Below are 19829 nucleotides of genomic sequence, written 5' to 3' on the forward strand. Positions count from 1 at the left end.
AGCAGTTGGGGACTCTGAATCAAGCTCTTCTGTAATGCCTGTACTGGTGCTTAATTTCATTCAGTGCTGAATTTTTTGTGTTCTCCGAGGGCACCCAAATGGTCCAAAAGTGCAAAATACTGTCATTACCTTGGACTGGCAAACTGTTGGAAAAAACAGAGTTGTTAATTACCACCAGCTACTACACTGAGAAAACTAAAAGCAGAGTTTAGTTCTGGATGAACCGTTTTTCCTCCACATATTTTTGTAGCTTTTATATTTAAATTTTTCACCCACCAAGCTTGAAATTTCACATCTTCATGCTATCTTCTTGTCAACATTGTCCTAGGGAAAGACTTATCAAACAGTTGTCACTTGATTTCTTTCATGAGAAAGGCCTTATCATGATGCTTTTAAAAGTTGGTGGAAATGATTGATGAACAGTAATAACAGTTCTGCAGTCAGTGATCAACAAAAAGTACTTTTCTGAATGGCATGTTTATTTTAGCTGCTGAAAAGTTTTTTCAGAAAAGGTTTTTGTAGCTGTTACTCACTGTTACATTTCCTTTTTGGTTCTGAGGAGAAATAATTTGCCTTTTTTAAAATGTGATTATCTTCCATCCTCTTAAGTCTAGGTTTGCAGTATGGACAGCAGGGTGAGCAGTGCAGTCTGACACAACCTGCAGAGAATGTCAGCTTTGCATTGCTGCCCAGCAGCTCATGATCTTGTCTCTTTGAATCTATCTTAGAGAAAGTAAAGTTCAAGTGATTTAAGATAAAAGAATAATTATATCTACTCCCTAGTGAGCAACTCGGGAAGCAGATAAATAGTGAAGGAATGTTAGTGTTTTGTTTGTAGGCCACATTTCTTGCTTTATTTACATGTAGCCTTTCTATTTGTAAATGCCACTTTTGTACTCTCTCATTTCCGAATTCACTCTTTTTAATATCTAGAATTTGATTGTGTGTCCTGATTATTTTTCTCAGGTGGCTTCCTAGAATATATACTTTTATGATCCAAAAATAACACGTGTCTGCAAGGAATGTGGAAATTCAGGATTACTTAATTGCAAAAGGAGACAAATGTTAGTGAGCTCTAGGTAAAGTATAAGGTGCTAATAGTACCTTTATGGTACTCTACAGATGATTGTGAAAGCAGTTGGTTTTGACTCAAAGTAAATAAGAAAATAAAGGAATGAGATTTTGGTTGGATAAATTATCCATTTATTTGGATAATAGATGTTTTATCTGTGTTTTATTTTAGAGTCTGAATTGGGAAAGAAGTCAGTTATACGCCTAAGTAATATTCCCAGTTAAGGCTGTACATGGGTAATGTCATTTTAAAAGAGCTAAATATTCTGTAAAAGGTTTGTAAAATTGTCTTTACAATCTTGAGAAGAAATGCAATTTTAGGTAATCTTGATTTCGTTCTTTCTAGCTGCTGATTTTTCTTGAGCTCGAGTGCATTTGTGTCACCAGGGTTTGTGTCCTGGGCCAGTAAAATCTGAGGCAAGTGCCTTGGTGGTGTTGCTACAGGTGGATCATGTCAGTAGTACCTGCTGCTTCCTTCCCTCCTTTTCCATTAAGAGCCCTGAACACTCCAAAGTTCTGGATGTATTAAAGGCCAGGCAGGCAGGATTTAGGTATCCTCTGGAAACAAGACCAGGCCACTCCTTTTACATTACTCCTGCTCATTTCCTAAGAAAAAGTTCTAAAAGGATTTTCTCTTGATGAAGTATATGAGTTTCTGTTTCTTGTGGTTTCTAATTATGGTATTTTAGCAATTATGTGAAGAGCATCTCTAACAGAGTAATTCAAATTTGAAGTAAAAAATGGAGCAAGCTTTTAGTTTTTTTTAATAATTTGTGTTAATTAATAACAAGAGCAGCTACACTGAGCAAGAAAGCATCTCTGTCTTTAGCTGTTGGCTGTTTCATGTAATACTTAGCCCAGGACAGTGTCTGGCTGGTGCAGCCTTGGCAGGGCTGCCAGAGGGGCAGTCGGGGCTGGGTGAGCAATAACAGGTCACCAGCAGAGCAGGCTAAAGGGAGAAGCCATTCTTATGGACATTAAACACCCTCTGCAACATTTAATTCAGCAAGGAAGCTGTAAGAAGTAGCACTCATCCACCTAGGTCTGATACCTGCTTCTCCAGGGTTGGAAAAGACAGATTTTTCACCAGTCTACTTGTCCTTTGAATGAACTTCAGTAAAATTGTTGGCCAGCTTTCACACAGGGCTGTGGAGGAACAGTGCACAGAATTTGCATGACAAAAATAGTGAATGAAAGTAGAATTTGTAAAAACTCGCTCGCTGCCAGGAAGTATAGTAACTTGTTGCCTGATTTTAGGGCTATTACTAAGACTATGTGCAAATATTGAGGGAAAGTCTTCTGATCTGTGTTGCAGCCTGCACGTAAACACAGTCTTTAGCTAATTGCCTTGGGTTGCCAATAGTCTTTAAAACTCAAAAAAACCATATGGCACTGAAAATTAAAGTAATTCTTGTGTGCAAACTAGGATGGCGTACTATTTTTTTTTAATTTTTAAAAAATGCAGCAATAAAGCCATTGCTCTTCTCTGGTTCTTTTCCAAAATACCTTTAAAGCTTCAGGTAGATGGAACATTTGTAGGGCTCTCATGGACCTCAGTTCAGTTATTCAGTTGGCAAGACTGCACCTCACTAAGGTGACATTCACCCTTTTCTTCACAAAGAAGATAATTATTTTGCATCTTTGACCAAAACAGTGAAAATTGGATATTTCAAAATGATTTTTTAGTATTTTTAGGCCAAGTATTGTTTTGGCGTGCTGAGATTACAGCTGTCTGATGGCATCCTGCTTTTCATTCAGTTGGAAATTAGGAGGGCATTTATATTGATTTTTTTTTTTATACTTTGACTACTAATGAAAAAGCTACAGTTTTCTTCCAATTTAGTAGAAAACCAAACTAATAATGTAATGAAAGATCAAACATTATAGAAACCAAATAGGAATGAGTGAAGTATTTCTTTCTCTGCCTTTTGTGGTACAGGAGATGGAAAACCAGCTCTGATTAAATATTGCTGCTTCAAATTCGTAATGACTGAAAATATTTTTTCCTTGCCATTACAGGATAAGAAGGCTTATCTGGATGTCATCCACACCTATATGGAAGTCCATGGAACTGTTCATGGGACAAGCACCATGTACATTCCTGGCTATGTAAAGAACCATGGAATACTCAGCGGGCGGGATTTGCAGTTTCTACTGAGGGAAACCAAAGTAAGTTTGTCAAGCAGGAGTGGTGGCAAGAAATATCTCCAAATAGAGGGTGTCTGAAGTGCATGCATTTCACCTCCTATGAATAAGCTCCAAATTTAAAAGCACTGGAAAAAAATTACCATGTGTAAAGGAGCTTGTGTTCTGTGTGCCAAGAATACATTTTCCATAATGTCTGTGTTTGGTGGATTGACAGCTCATATTAGAAAATTGGGATGACAACCTACAGTCCCATTTAACAACCAGCTTGAGAAACAGGGATGAATGCATTTTTCATTTTCTTGAATGTGATATTCAGCTCAAGGAGATTATCAGCTGGGAACGTGCTCTGTTTTACATCCCTGAGGTCAAAGTTAGGTAACATCCAAAAGCTGCACAGCCACATGCTTGCTCTGCCCTCCCAGTGACTTTAACCCAGAGTGACCCTGCTCTCTCAGGGAGAAAAGCAAAGCTGCACTTCATTTTCCATTCATGTCCTTCCTCTGCTTCAGCTGTGCACAGAGAGTGAGCACAGGAGTGTGGCTTTTTGTGATGTGCTTTGCCTGTGGCTCCAGAGTCAAGGGAACTCAGGATAAGGGATAGGATATGCATTGAAATCAACTTTTGTCCCCACGGTTTTGTCAGGATTCTCTGCCCTTTGCATAATCTTTGTGGCACTTTGCAGCAATAAAACACTTCAGTAGACTGCATTTAAATAGGATGTTTAACTTCAAGTTGGTGAAAGAAGGGGGTTGTGTGTTTAAAATTAGCAAAATCTGTGGAAGTGCACCGTTGTTGATATCAAGTTTCTTGCTGTGCACTTCCACAGAAAAATCTCTTAAAGGAAACAAAAAAAAAGAAAAATAAAAAAGCAAGCACCTCTTAGGCTTCCCACACAACTGCAGAGATCTCCTTTTTAAAGTACTTTGGGAAATGATGGTAATTTTGCATCTCTGTGTGACAGCTGTTGGTAAATTGTGAGTTTTGAAAGGCAACCACTGTGTGTATGTGCTTGATGCATGCAGATGCAAATAATGTTGCATATTAAAAAGTCAACATTTGCTTTCGTCATAGATAATCTGAGATTACACAGCTTTTGCCTGTGTGGAGTATGAAATCCCTGTCTTAATCATAATGTGGGAAGAATATTGACCTTGTAATAACCCCAGGCATGAACAGTGGCTACCTCCTAAAAAAACATGTTCTATTCACTGAAATAGTAAAATAAGGAAATGGACTTTCTATAGGATTACTGAAGTCCCTATACAAATGTCAGTTCATAATAATAGTTATGTTCAACTGAGCCTTTCTCTAATTTTATGTCGGCCATCTTGCATATATCACAATAAAAAGCTTGTTTTTCAGTTTAACTAGGTATCTCATCTAGTTGTTATTGGTTATGTTTGCTGAGCTCTAAGATGCAATGTAAAGACAAATTCAATTCAGGACAAATTCAAGCTGATATCTACGTGTTATGCAATTTAGTTGTATGGATTTTGTGACACAGGAGGTAGCAGACTACTTCCACTCAGATTTTGAGCAGTAATTGCAGCATCAGATAGAAGAGACTGTGTTGGGATTATGAAGTGCTCCTGAGATAGCAAATTATTTATTTTTTACAGAAAGTATTTGGTAAAAAGCATGGATCTGTGCTGTACTGTTGTCAGAGTCCTAGAGCATTTTAGACTCTAATGAGTTTTATTCTGTTGTTGTGCATTAGTTATGGTTGGTTTTTTCCTTCGTAACACTGGGGAAAATCCTTTTCAGAATTTGCTGCATTTCTTAGTAGATGGCACTGAGAAAATCATTGGTGTGTTTCAGAACTCTGTATCAGGAAATCAGGGTTTTAAAAATTATGTCTGCAAGCAGTATTTTTATATGGCTTTTCTGAACCTTTTTTTAGCAGGTTTGCAACTGACAAAAGCTGTTTTCCATTTAAGGAAATTATTTATTTAGGATACAGCCAGGCTAATAAAACTTTGCCCTGATGATAAGCCATTAATAGCCCATCTGCTTCTCCCAATACATAAGTGTTGTCAGGGAAATGAGAGTGCAATGTATTTCTGATTTTGCAATGAAATTAAATTAACTATGACTTACTGCATCATGCATTTTGCTTATTATTCCTGTCTAATACACTTCCAATATATCTAATTGAACAGAAAAATTAAAACAACAGCATCCTGGGATTGAAAGTGGAAATTGAGGTCTCCCATCTAATTTGTTTGGACATGCCAGTTGGAGGGGGACTGGGGGTGGGTGGGGTGTTATATTTTTTTTGCTGGGTGATGCTTAGTATCTCATAGGTACTCTGGCTGTTCTGCCTCAGCATATGGCTACCTGTTGGTGTTGATCAACACACTTGCTCCAAGTCCTGTTGCTGCCTGTACATTCACAGTTCCAGATTTTGATACCCTTTAAGAGGCAATACTTGAACACAGCTTAGTACAAAACACTGCTTACCTGTCGCCAGTGGCCATCTGCTGCCTCTGGAGGTCAGTTGTGTTTGTATCAGATGGATCATTGAATTGCTAAAATAAGTGCAGGTTTCTTATAAAAACCAAGCTGACTTGAATGGGAGCTTTGTGCCTGGAGGAGCCCTGCATGTGTTGTGTGCACATGCATGCAGTGATGTTCAAGGACACTTTTTAATCATAATCACTTTATTCACTAGGCAACATGGCCAGAGTCCCCTAATGAATTTAGTTATGGGGTTTTGTCACCGGACTATCCATGTGCTGTCAGTGTGTGAATAATCAGGGCCATAACTCCAGGCTGGGAACATCTGTGGGTACAATGCTCGTCTGGAGCATCATGGGGAGACAGCAACCTTTGTCCTTAAACTTCTAGAAACGTTTACATGTGTTGAGACCATAGGCAAGAATTGTCTGTCATTGGTTATGATTTCAACATTGTGTTAGCAGGTTTTTGTTAGGTCAGCTGACAAATGTTCTGGTTTCAGAAAGGGAGAGCTAAATAAAAATTTAACTAATCACATGGCTCAGCCTAGTCAGAAGTGCCAGCTTATGCTGCACTGCTTCACTTTGTCCTTAGACAGCAAAATAACAGTAGGTGACAGGCTCAGTCCTGTGATTCTTAATCAGAGCTTTACGTTCCCAAAATGTCTTTGGTCCCTGCCGTAGCTGGTAGGACACAGTTATTCCAGGCAGTGTGCAGCTGCCATTTCGTTCTGTGTGTGCTGTAAAGCAGCACATTTCAGAAGGAGTGAGTTCTGCAGGCAGGAGGGGCTGTTTGAGATTCATCATGGCTGGTTCAGCTGTGTAGAGCATGACAAAAACAAGCCATGTCTCCAGCTCCTAATGAGAAGATGTAAAGCCATTCATCACATCACAGCAGAATGGGCTAGGCTAGCTGGCAGCTTTCCTGCCAGCTCTCAGGGCTCCTTGCCAAGTGGGCAGCTGGAGGAGTTGGACCAGGCTCTCTTGGAGGAACCAGTGTTGAATTCTTGACAAATTCTTTCTCCTTTCGAGAAAGTTTCAGATGCAACTTTTTCCTTCAAGTCACTGTGAATTTTTCAAATTCTTTTACTACGTGGGTTTTGCAATTTCTGTATGGGGATTAATAAAAGTAGGAGCAACAACCTGCTTAGAGAGACACAGGCAAACAAACTTTGTTTTCATATTGCTTTTTATGAAGGAATATATATTTGCTTCCACATGCTTCCTAAAATCAGCTGAAAAGATATTTACCTAGTGATTTTATTCTCAAGTTGTTTGAATCACAAAAGGATTTTCTTTTGCAGAAAGTATTTTGTATTGATGAGATTAATATAGCAAGATAATTAACCTTGGCTATACTCCTCTTTCTGGAGTTCAGAAGAGAATATATTAATTCAGGAGGGAGGCATATTAAAGTGGTGATAAACCTACCAACCTGGCAGAATAAAATAAATAAAGTGCAGTAATGTTAGAAAGGGGAGAGGAAAAGATAAACACTCCTGTATGTGGAACTACAGCATTTTGTCTCTGGAATATGACATTTTTTCTTAACTATTCAGCTAGTCATAATTACAGTCAGTGAAGTAAAGCATTCACTCCTTATTTTATACTTTTGGCTATAATTTAGGAAGAATGTTTAAGTACTTATTTTAAAATAGTCTGATGTGATGCTGTAAACTCCACCAAAAACAAACAAACCCATATTGCTTTTCACAAGGGTTTGTGAGTCACTTTTTTGTGTCAGAGATGTCTCCACTTAACTACTGCACTATGAGAGGACCATTTACATTATAGCAAGAAGAGTGGCTGGTGTGATGCTAGGTGGCCAACTCAAAAGTCTGACATTCCAAACCAGAGGTTCGGTTCATTACAAAGGTGGAAAACTAAACTATTAAGGATTTCAACATCACTCAAATTGGGCCAGTGATGCTGCAGGCACAAATCCCCTTCTCTGGTCCGTGCAGACCTACAGGCACAGACACGCTGGGGCAGCAGAACTTGCTAAAAAGGAATGGCTTAAAAAAAAAAAACAACAGCACACTGCTGTTTCTATGATCATTCTACTTCTGTATTTGTTGGCAATTATCTCTTTTAGATAGAATTTACAGTGTAACTTCTGGCAATCACCACATTCCGTGGGGTGTCAGTGTGCAGAGCCAGCTGTGCCATGTGCCCACTTAAAGCTCTCTGAGAAAAATAATGGTTTTTGCTTTCAGAAACACTGGAAAGGTGAGAAAAATGCTCACAGAGTATTAATCTTTTCCAAGCACTAAGCAACCAGTAAAGCATAAAGCAATTCTCCTCTGCATAGCAGTTCTGCTACAGCTCGCAGAGTGACATCAGGACTACTTTTTGCCACGTGTGGAGTTACCAACACAGTCACATTTGAAGTTCTGCAATATGGATCTTCAGCCCTAAGATGCAGGTGCCTCCCCATGGTGGGCTGGGTTTCCAGACCTACATCTGATGAGAAATTACCTTAAGAGCCATACTCAGCAACTCCAGTGTTGGAGGCAGCAGTGTACTGCTGCATCACAAATTAGGGGAAGCACAGTCTGGTCTAAATCTTCACTCTGGGGGACAGAGCCTTGTCTTCCCCACAGCCTCATCTGTATTGAGGGTGGATGTTTGCTTCACGCTATCTGAAAATGGTTGACTGTTATTTCTCCTTTTTTTCATTTCTTTTTCAGTTAGTGACTTGCAGTATTTGCTGCATACTCTTAGGAAGTGCCTTGGCAGATTGTTTTAGCCTTTCTGGAAATAACAGGCAGCATGTAATTCAGAGGATTAGCAAATGAGAGCATCGTGAGTTACAGAAAAGGCCTGTGTTCTCTAATACTTGCTCTTTTAATTATACTGCATGTGGCTTTATTGAGGCATTTAAGATATTTGTGTTTTGCTCTTTATACCAAACAAAAATACTGACTCTCCAACCAAGGAATATTAATCGTAGAGACTCACAGAATGGTTTGGGCTGAAAGGGACCTTAAAGATGATCTAGTTCCACCCCCTGCCATGGACACTTTATAAGGGCCAATTTTCTGGAGAAGGCTCTGGATTGAGTTTGGGGATTTCAGCTGGTTTGATGATGATGTGCTGGAGGGTGATAGAAGGGTGAAAGAAGGATTTGAGGGACTGCAGGCAGCTGTGATCCAGGCTGCAACCTCAGGCCTCCAGGCAGCACACACACACACCCTGTTCTAGGGATCAGACACATCCTTCTTTCTTCCTTCAAAGGAAGAGTGCTGCTTAGAGGTGAGGTTGGAAAATGGATGGGAAACAGGTGGCAAGCTATTTATTATAGATTAAGTGATGGCAGTGCACTCTCTGCTGTCAAAACATAAACCCATGTTTCTTTTCCCATGGAGCTTCCTCCCAGATAAATGGACCAGTCAGACACAGAACTCAGCAGTGCACAGCAGCAGTTTATTTAAAAAGTGCAAAACTAAGCAAACAACCCAGCATTCTCTACGTAACAGGCAAACACAGGATCATATGAAAATTGATATTTCAGATAGGTTTAATTGCTGGTTCTCAGCTGGTTTTCTGCCTGAACTAAGGAGTAGTTTAAATAAATAATATTTTATGTACAGACTGTATGAAATGGTTACATGTCCTTAATACATTGTCTTCAAGAGATTACCTTTTTGTAAATTCAGCCTCTTTTTGAGATTGTATGTAGTATGCATTTCTCTGACTGAAAGGTGGTACATTTTATGCCATATATAAAACCAGAATTATTAGAATTTGTCTTCAGTAGAAATAGCTTCTGGATCTTTCTGTTACTAGCCACTGGAGAGGCTCTGTGAGATTTAAATGAGGGAGAGTTGAGAAACTTTTTGCAAGTAGACAACTTCTTTAACCTGAATTTTGAGAACTGAAATTATAATATTCAGCTCCATGCAGTGAAAATTGTACGTCCTCAGCTATGCTGAGAAGTGTTAACTTGCTTTTCTAAACTGAGCCAACTCTGAATTTATACTGTTGTTGCCATGGGTTGGGAGGACTGATGCTGCAATGCCTGTGCATGAGAGGACTGACTACAGGTTTATGCATCCACATTAGGATCAGCTCCTAGGAAGAGCCTCCAGCTGTGAATGTTCTGTTACTGGGATTCGTTTCCATGTTGAAGCAGATTTAATGTAGAATAGTATACCTTATCCTCTTTGAATATGTGTCCTGATTGCATGACTCTCCTAGCTATGAAGGTTATCGCTTTATTTTCCTGATAAAAGCAGTAGCTATATATATATATATTTCTGTGTATATATATATATATATATGTATGCACACATTGTTATGCAGCAGCACTGAGAAATTGCTGTTCCAGCTTAGAGCTTGTAGTTCTCCCATTACACACAAACATTCAAATGAAGGTGAAAAATCTTATATTTAATTCAGGGGCTTTCATTATGTTTGGCCAGGAAAGGGGTCAAGATTTTTTCAGATAACTCCAAAAAAACATTTAATGTGTTTTCCCTGGAGTAGAGTGGTGCCTTTTGTAGAGCACCTGGAATCTCAGCTGGTGGAGGAAAAGCTTTGGGATGGATTTTTGCTCCGGTTTCCCTTGGAGTTTTTTGAGCCCTCTGAAGCCCCTGCGGGCTCTTGCTGCTCGGTGCAGTGTCGTGAGCTGCTGTTTGCTGCCACCTACTGTTTTAATTAGGAGGTTTAATTAGTGTGTCAGGAGCATGTTCCTGTTGGCAAAGCCAGCGGCTTGGCTGGTTTGGAGTCGGGAGAACACTGGTACAGCTGTTCCTGGAGATTGCTGCCTTAGAACCTGTACCTGTAGGAAAGCCCCAGCAGCTCCACTTCAACACCAATTAAACCACCCATTTTTCCCTGTCCCCAAAAAAGCCCTAAAAGGGTCTGTTGTTGCCTCAGCTCCATGAAAAACCGCCTCAGCTCCATGAAAAACCACCTCAACTCATTACAGATGATGACTGTCAAATTTGTTTCACAGGACATTCCATTACTGCTTGGGTGGCAGGTGGTGAGCTGTTGAATTTCTCCAATTTTCTTCTTAGCCTTGCATTTTCTTCAGACTGGTACATTTAGAATGGGGTTTTGTTTCTTTTAAGCTAGGTCTTAGCTTTTTTTGTGAATAACAAAAATTTATAACATTCCTTGTTTTGTATTTTTCAGCTGTTTGTTGGTCTTGGATTTCCATATGAAGGGCCGGCTCCCTTGGAAGCTATTGCCAATGGATGTGCTTTCCTAAATTTAAGATTTAACCCGCCAAAAAGCAGCAAAAACACTGATTTTTTCAAAGGCAAACCTACACTCCGAGAGGTAAGCTCTATCAATCCCGATATTTTTTTAATTGAAAATGTTTTTGGGTTTCCTTTCAGTAACAAAGTATAGGAGAAATTGCAGTAACATTCAAGGTTTATCACCAGAGGTGTGCAACTGCTTTTTTCCTTTGGTCATTGATGGGAGTATCAGTTCTTATTTTTATAGGATAATTAAAATGGTGTTGTTAGCATGCTTCAAGCTTTACCTCTAGATTTGCTTATAAGTACATTGTGCTACTTCTTACTGAGACATCATAAACTGAAGTTTCACTTGGAAACCTGATGTTCTGCCCAGGAACAGGAACAGATCATGTCATTTTGATACATCATTTGGAAGTGTTTTTATTTTGTTGAAGAAACAGACATTGCAGTGTACTGTGAAGGAAGTAAATAGGTGTTTAAGTAAATTATGAAAAGGGATTTGTGGGTGGTTATGTGTGTTTTGGGTTTTGGTTTTTTTCCTTCAGAAAAGACCTGTTCAAGGCACTGTTGAGTTAAGGTATTAATGGTCAGCCATCGTGTTTGTGGTTAAATGCTGAAGACTTTTGGAGAACTGACTCTTGAAGAAAACAGGAAAACCAAACTGCAAGCTTTCAAAACAGTCAGTGTGTTTAGACTCTAATGAGAGAAGACTGAAGCTAAGTAAACCAACCCCTCATCCTGGCACTGACTTTGGAATATTTTTCTGTTATTCAGTGTAGGTAAAATTCAGCCTGTACTTGTAAACATTTAATAGTCACAGAGCCATTTCCAACATCAGCACTCATGTCTGTGGCCATGGCCTGCTCATAGGTGTGTGTACATATATCCTTTATGTATTTACATCTGAGGAAAGCTCTCAGGTAACATGTAGATGATGAGAACCTTGCACAGCCACACTTCCCAATTCAGGTTATGCTTGGGCCATATAAATTGTGTCCTGAGCAACACCAGCTGGTTGATAAGCAAAAGAAAGTTTCCCACTTTCAATCAGGAAAATAAATTCCATATCATTTTATGATCCACAGCTGTAATTGCCTTTCTTGTTATACACTGAATTTATGTCCCATACAAGCTGAAGCTTGTGCTTTCTCTCAGTCTGTGTTGCTAACAAAGGAGACAGCAACAAGGGAATAAAAGCCTGTTAAAACTTTCTCCTTGGGCTTGACACCTTTCAAAACTTTTCTTCTGTGAGTCCCTCGGTTTTTGTCTCATTTCCAGTTGTTCTGTGCCCCAACACCATAACTGGTCAGGCTCAGTAAATAATCTGAACCATCTAAGTGCTTCATAGGAATTTTGGGGGCTTGGAATGTCATGATAAATCCTGGTGCCATGTGTCAGCACTAACATAAATAGTGTACCTGACTTGTACAGAAAAATAATCCCTATTGACTGCTCTAGTCCAAAGTACATCATGTATATCCATCAGGAATGTTGCTGCCTTCACATGCCCTGCTGACCTATCCTGAGAGTAACCTTTTCTCTGAGTGGTCTTCTGCATTTAGATCTGATTGACAGTAATCCATGTTCTGGTTCTTTGGGATTAAGAAAGCCCTTAAATGCTTTTCTCCATTCTTCAAATGCTAGAGAAGAACAAAAAGAGCTTGTGTAGTTCTGTGACATGATTATCCATACAAGAATTTGAAGATAAAGTCTGTGTTAAATAGTTTTGTAAAGTAACCTTTGGAAGTTACTAGTCTCCACAAGCAAAATGCAATGGCTATTTTTTTAAATGGGTCTTTAAATATTTTTAGTAGTCATTGCAACAGTTTCTTCCATTCACTTGAGGTAAGATCAATACAGTGATTTCCTAGTACAGGAGAAGGTTCTTCCCAACAGACACTGCTTCCTGCTTCAGATCTTCTGCAATGCCTTTCTATCATAAGGACAGCATAAAGAGGCAGCTGTATAAACATTGCCTATAAACAACCTATCCTATGGGGGGTTTTGGTATTTCTTGAAAAAGCAGTTTTCTTCTGAGGCTGGTGTGAACCACTTCTGTCTTCTGTAGCTTTTGCTCCCCTTTGTGTGTTCATGTGCATGTTCTCACTCCTCGGTGACTGGTCACAAAAAATGCTTACTGATCTGTCCTGCTAGTTTTGACAGCAACTCTGATACAACTTTTCTTAGTTACCTTCTTGGGTGTTCATTGATATTTTTTTCTGACGAAGTGGTGAGCAAAATATTGGTTATCTTTCTTGGTGAGGTCATGTTACTCTTCTGCTCTCAGTCATGAGAGTCAGAATTCATCCTTTGCAATAGAAATTATTTTTTCTTCAATTTTGCTCACAGAACTCTGGAAATATTTGAAATTTGAAGGGTGCAGGGGTGAGGATGACATCTCTGGGAGCCAGCCATGCAGGTCTAAACAGGACTTGTGGCAGTGAGGTTGTGAAGAAGGAGGGTGGCTCTGTGAATTAGCTGTGGGGAAGCAGGGTTGTGGTGCAAATAATTTCAGTAAACATCAACTCTTCTGTGATGTCTTTGTGAGGATTGAAGCCACAAATTAAAGGTGCACGTATCTTACTTGTGGTCTGTGTCACCTGATTTTCAATTTTCCAACTAAATTCACTCTCTAAATATAAGGAGAAAATCTGAAAAGTAACTCGTAAGGAATGATGCTGTGTTCTAACTGAATTTTTGCACTATCCTAGTGCATTTCATCCAAAAACTCTGATTAAGAGAGTGAGAGGCAAGGATATCTTTACACATTAATTTTTACCAATATAATTTTGTTTTTCAGCTGACGTCTCAGCATCCCTATGCTGAAGTTTACATTGGGAAGCCCCATGTGTGGACTGTAGACATCAATGATCTTTCTGAGGTTGAAAAGGCTGTGAAATCAATTTTGAATCAAAAGGTGAGAAATGTGTCTTCAATTTGCTATCAACACTTGAGGATGTATTGTGTACTGCACCTACAGTGCTTCCTAATGTTAGTCTAGTGAGTGCTGCATTTTGGTAGGATATTGAAGAAAAAAGGGTTATTACATATCTATGGTATCAAAATTCTCATGTTTTAGTACTGGACATGTCAGGTTCTTACTCGAAAAAAGGAGTGGGTGAATTTGCACAGAAATGAGAATTTCACATGTGAATTATACAGCAATCTGTGTTTTCTGTGCATTCAGTGAGGAAGGAAGTTTCATTGTTGATTCTTAGAGCGTTGCAGACTCTGCACTGCTCAGCTCTGGGTTCGTTGCCTTGAGATTCCCACAGAAGTGCTTGTGCACTTCCAGTGTGGAATGGTAATGAGGGCACTTCAAGTGGGGGGAGAGTATGAAGGAGTTTTCAAAGGTATCACATTCTGTTCTGTCACTTCAACTTCAGAACTGAAACTTAGTCAAAACAGGAGCTCTGGAATCCCAGAGGGTCTCAGACTAGCCTTACATCTGGCACTTTGCAGTGTACCCTGAGTTTCCATAAAGACAGTCATGGAGCCATTCCTACTGCCTTTAAAAAGGAGAAAAATCAGCTAAAACTGCTGATGCTTTTGTAAAATTGCTATTTGTTAATGAGCTTATTAGTACTTTTTGTTGCTGCTCAAGCTATAATGGAGTATTTGGAACAGAAGTTGCTGCCACAGAGTACACCATGAAGTTGATTGGAACAAAAACCTCTCTAATCTTAACACACTGTCTCCACAGATTGACCCTTATTTGCCCTATGAATTTACCTGTGAGGGAATGCTTCAGAGGATGAACGCCTTTATTGAAAGACAGGTATGAACTTTTGTTATGGGTGTCTCTTGGATTATGTTGGAAAGGGAGGACCATCTCCATTTTAAGGCTTCTCAGTTTTGCTGCTGTCCAAATAGAAATAGTAGCTGTGCAGACCTTGGCATTATATGAAAGCAGAAAGGCAAAGCAATTTTTCAGTGTGTATGTGGCTTCCTTAGCTGTGTACATACATAAAAGCTTTGGATCATGAAGGATTGCTTAAATAGAGAGGTATTTTTTAGTCGAATTGCAGCCTCTGGGCAGAATTTTCAAGTATTTAGTTTCAATCAATAAAGATTTAAATGGTTTGGAACCCAGTTACTTAAAGGACTTTTGATCCCTGCACATTACTGCCAGCTGAGAGCAGCAGAAGATGTTGAGTTGGAGTAATAAACTGCAGAGATTTACATGGGATCCTGGTTTCTAGAAATTGTGTGTTTGCTTGGACTTCTGCCCAAGCCAGATCTGTTGCAGTAGCCAGCTCTGCCTTTTGTTCTGGCTGCTGCAGAAGAGAGATAGGAATAACCTTTATCTCTGATATGTCATTTAATTGCCAGGATTTCTTTCAAGGGCACTGGACATGTGTCTGTACTTGTATTTCTGAAGGTGGGTGCTATTAAAGACAGTCCTAAAGAATAGCACAGCTCCAGGTCAGAAGGGCAGTTAACAGCCTAGCTATTCCCACTTTACTGCCAATAAACACTTTAAGCTTTTTGCTGCTGTATTGATGACAAAATCTGTAAAAGTGCCACTGCTGTTTTTGATTCTTCTACCTAAGTTAGCTATAATTGGGAGTTTTTGTCAACCAGGAAGAAATGGAGCTCAGTGTAAGGAAGAAAAAGAGACAATCAAGAGATGGCACCTGTGGCTAAACCTGTCTCTTCCCTCTGGCCCTCCCTCAAGGGCTAAGCCCTCCCTTGTGCTTCTCAGAAATCCATAGAATATTGTAATTTTGTTCGTTGCTTTGACTAATTGTCAAAAGCTGGTGGTGTTTCACAGCTCCCAGAATGTTCAAGCACAATTTTTAGCTGCATGTGCTTAGCAGTTTGCCTAATTAAGTGTCAGATTAACCAAGAATAAGAAGCAAAAATAAAGACCGAGACCTTATTTTCACGAGTTTGTGGTGGAAGCAGGAAGAACAGAGAAAGCAGTACAAGCTTGAAATGGGAGCAAAGATGCTGGAATAGAATTGGTCTGGTTCAGTGGTTGTGTGCCTTGACCATGACAGTGGGGTCTTCAGGAGATGTGTGAGTGTGGAGATGGGGCCAGGTGCAATGTCCCCCTAGTCACTCTGTGCACAGTGAAACTAGAGCATTAAAGGGAGATCTTCAGGGCTCCCCTTCTGGGCCCTTGGCTAAGGGTCAGGAAGGAGGACAGTGTTCACAAGAAAGGCTTAGTGTACCCCCCAAATCTTCAGCTTCAACACCTGGGCTGAAGGCCTTTACAATCTGAGGTAAGAGAGCTGCTGTGAGCTGTGGTTGCACACCCAGCCATGCCACCTTCAGCTGGGTTAAACCAGCTTTGTTTCCAAGCTGCTCCCTCCTGCCAGTGCCCTGCCCCTGCCAGCAGCCCAGTGTGGCTGTTGGGTGCATCCCTGCCATCTGCTGAACCCACCCCCTGATCCTGTTTGCTCTGTGGCTGCACACAAAGTTGTGGCTGCTCTGCAAGGCAGTAGCAGAGGCTGGGAACCAGAGGGAGGGATTGCTTCAGTTTTGGCACTGGCATCAAAGGAGCAGCCAGGCAACCACAGCCAAAGCAGCAGGGATTCTGTGCTGCGAATCTGGGAGCTGTTGGATGAGGGCTGATGGAACAGACACACTGACTTGGAAAGATGTGGCCAAGCAGAGAACTTGATAACCCAGCAGAAAATGTTTGGGGCAGGACTCTATGAGGTCAGAAAACTGACTTAGCTCAGCAGAGGCTCAGGTGAGCCCCAGAGCTTGGCAAAGGGAGTGAGAACATTCACCCAAGAGCAAGAAAAGACAGATGAAGGATGACACCTTCTTTTGCCTCACCTTGAAATTTGTGGGTCACTTCCAACTCACGGTATTTTGTGATTCATGACCGTATAATATTATATTTGTGATGAGACCTGGAAGTATGAAAACTTCCTTCTTGAGCAGAGGAAATCAAAATGGAGTAAAAAAAGCTCAAGCTGATATTGAGAGCTGGTAAATGAATTTGGGGCTTTGGGTCGCAGTGAGGGATCAATTCACACAAGTTTTGGTTTGGTCCAGAGAAAGCAAACCATGATGGACCAGGCCCAAATTATTTGATCACACTTTGGCAACAGTTGCCAAATGTTAAAATACAGTCTGAGTATTGTGAAATGTTTTCTGAACACACCATAACAAAACATGATCTGTCACTGCAGGATTTCTGTCATGGGCAGGTGATGTGGCCCCCATTAAGTGCCCTTCAAGTAAAAATTGCTGAACCTGGAAAATCCTGTAAGCAAGTCTGTCAGGAAAGCCAGCTCATCTGTGAGCCTTCCTTCTTCCAGCATCTCAACAAGGACAAAGCTCTGCTTAGGTAAGTATTTATAGCATAAATGTGTTGTCTGGTCTCTTTATTGCACTGGTTTTTACCACACTTGGAATTTAAAGCACAAGTTTTGTGAGAAGGGAAGGTGGGGAGAGCAGTTTTGGCTGCAGTGAGTGAGGGCCTGGCAGTGCCTTTTGGATTGTGTGGTAGTGGTGACTGCTGAGAGCACTCTGCCAGGGGCACAGGGGGCCAAAAACCTTCTGTCACTATTGTCCTGGGTAGGGAATTGTGAGCCGTGGTACATTGGAGGTGCTGGTGCAGATGTGTAAAACTCACCAGCTATGCATCAAGGAAAGGAATGCTACTTTTGGGTGCTGTCTCTTTGGAAATGTGTATGTGTTCTTTCAGAATAAAAACAAAGTCCTCAAAACCAGGCTCCCACAAATGGCTGCTAGGAAATCTGCTTTCCAGGTTTTCTATCCCCACTTTTTGCTAACTTGCGTTGTAGAAGATTTGGGGGGTTTTATTTTCTTTGAAAAGTTATAATTTCCAGTGGAGTACAGAAGCAGCTCATATAAAAACTTTCTTTTCTAGCTGTCTAGACAAAATCATAATCCTGTGGAAAAAAAAGCCCTCTGTTAAATGCTGAAAGTTACCAATGTTTCCAGCATAAGTGAAAAACAAGGCTCTTCTGGAATTGCTACCCTGGTGCTTAAGCTTTGTGGTCAGAAAATGGCAACTGGCATTTTTCATTTTCCTGCTGGCTGGTTCCTGGGAGCTGCAGCCCTGCTCCCTGTAGCCCAGGAGCAGCATCCCTCATTCTCACAGTGCAGCTCACCCCCTCGAGCTGCCCAGGGCTGCCTGGCTCTGTGGGGCTTCCCTGGGGAAGAGACTCCCTGAGATCAAAGAGAGTATCTCCTGAGTTCAGAGTCTTTGAGCCTTACTGAAAATCCATGGTGGATTTAAATATTAGGTTTTGGGAAACAGTCAGAAGCATTTTTTTCCTCTTTAACTTCTTTTATTAACCTTTAGGAAATAGTAAAGTTGTAAAGGCTGCACTGCCCTCTGCAGAGAGAATCTGTGCAGCAGAAAAGTCATGTTCTGGAAAGCTGCACTTGTAAATGTGCTTGATGTAGAATCTAAAAGAATGGGGTTTGATATTTTTAGCGAGGAAGGATGAAAACTGTGCCAAACTCCTGGAAACTCAGGTGTGATATAGGCCACGTGCTTTGCTTTTTAGGCATAATATCGAATGTCTCACCATGGAGTCTGCCAACGATATCCTGGTCCCCTCTTTTGATGGAAGGAGGAAGCACTGTGTTTTCCAAGGTGACCTGCTGCTGTTCAGCTGTGCTGGCTCTCACCCTGCCCACAGAAGGATCTGCCCCTGCAGGGACTACATCAAGGGGCAGGTTGCACTCTGCAAAGACTGCCTATAGCAGCAGCAGGGCTGCTCCCTGCTGGGACAACGTGAGTAGTTTGGAGAGGAGGAGTTCCTTAGTACTCCCTGCACTTTGGTCCAGGTTTTCCGCTGCAGGCAGAGCTAACATTGCTGGGCAGAATTGTCTACTAAGAGAGGAGGGATTCATAATAAACAGCTATAACTGATCTTTTCTTCCTGTAAGGACGTTTGCAGTGTCCCTCTTCAGATTCCTTCAGCTGTTTGCGAAGAGAATAGAGTCTCATGTTCGACAGTGGTTTGAAGATGACTGCACACAATAGTTTGTAGAAAATTTCCAGACCCATCAAACTTCTGGTTTTGTGTTTTGAGTGAAGTGTTTTCTATTTTTTTAATGAGTTAAGACATCCCCCATCATGGTTAGCTAAAGGATCTCAACTTCGTTCCAGTAGAAAATTGAAAAAATGTGCTTGAAGGAGGGGATGCTGGGGAAGGAGAACTAGCATTTTATTCAAGGTGCACTGGTTTAGGTACAGCTTTGGCTTGAATGGCTACAAAGTGGTTTACTTCACAAGAACTTGGAATAATGAGAGAGCTCTGTACTCTGCTATTGGGTTATTTGGGCCCAGTTCTTTTTTTCGTTGTTGTTGTTTTTTAAATTAAATCTTTGTATACAACAAGGTATTGTCTGCATCACAGCTGCTGCACCAGAGCAGCCTGAGCAAAGTCTCACAAATGAGCAAATAGGCAGTTGCAAGTGTGTGACACATCTTGGTGACTGCACAGCTCACTGAGGTTGTGGCATTCTTCAGTGTGGAAAAGCTACAAAAACACACAACCATTTTTGGAATGGACTCATCTCACTTAGAGAGTAATCCTCAAAATTTGCCCATGCTTCTGTTGTAGTCTGTCTACTAGAAATACTGTGTGAAGCAAAAAGTATTCAGCATCATTGGAGCAATATTATCATTAGAGCCTCAGTTTGCTATGGCTTCCACTAGTTAAAGTGTTGCTGAATGACATAGAAAGGTTAAATCAAGCTAACTATAATTACTGTATGGTAGAAATGTAAAAATGTCTTTGCAACTAGCTAGGTTTTTAAAGAGAAATTATTTTTCTGGAGAACAAGTAAGAGGAGATAAAGAAACGAATTAATCAGTCCTCTGGGGTTCTTTGATTGTTTTTCTGATTTTAGGGGGCTGCTTGTTTCTTCCTCTCTTTTTATCAGGCGCACCAATTGCAAATTTAAAAGAAAACAATTTAAAAGTTCAGAATTTAAATCA

At 40.5% G+C, this 19829-nt stretch overlaps 1 protein-coding gene across 1 annotated transcript in view; it reads left to right on the forward strand.

The window, feature by feature from the left end:
- MGAT5 (alpha-1,6-mannosylglycoprotein 6-beta-N-acetylglucosaminyltransferase) overlaps positions 1 to 18697 on the forward strand; it is a 65135-nt gene extending 46438 nt beyond the window's left edge. The window contains exons 11-16 of the mRNA XM_062498140.1: positions 3091 to 3240; positions 10818 to 10964; positions 13689 to 13805; positions 14592 to 14666; positions 17038 to 17195; positions 18388 to 18697. Coding sequence (XP_062354124.1) covers positions 3091 to 3240; positions 10818 to 10964; positions 13689 to 13805; positions 14592 to 14666; positions 17038 to 17195; positions 18388 to 18586 — 846 coding nt within the window. The 3' untranslated portion in view covers positions 18587 to 18697. The remainder of the gene's footprint in view (positions 1 to 3090; positions 3241 to 10817; positions 10965 to 13688; positions 13806 to 14591; positions 14667 to 17037; positions 17196 to 18387) is intronic.
- Positions 18698 to 19829: the final 1132 nt, after the last annotated feature.

Source organism: Cinclus cinclus, chromosome 9 (assembly GCF_963662255.1).
Source record: "Cinclus cinclus chromosome 9, bCinCin1.1, whole genome shotgun sequence".
Classification (NCBI taxonomy): Eukaryota; Metazoa; Chordata; class Aves; order Passeriformes; family Cinclidae; genus Cinclus; species Cinclus cinclus.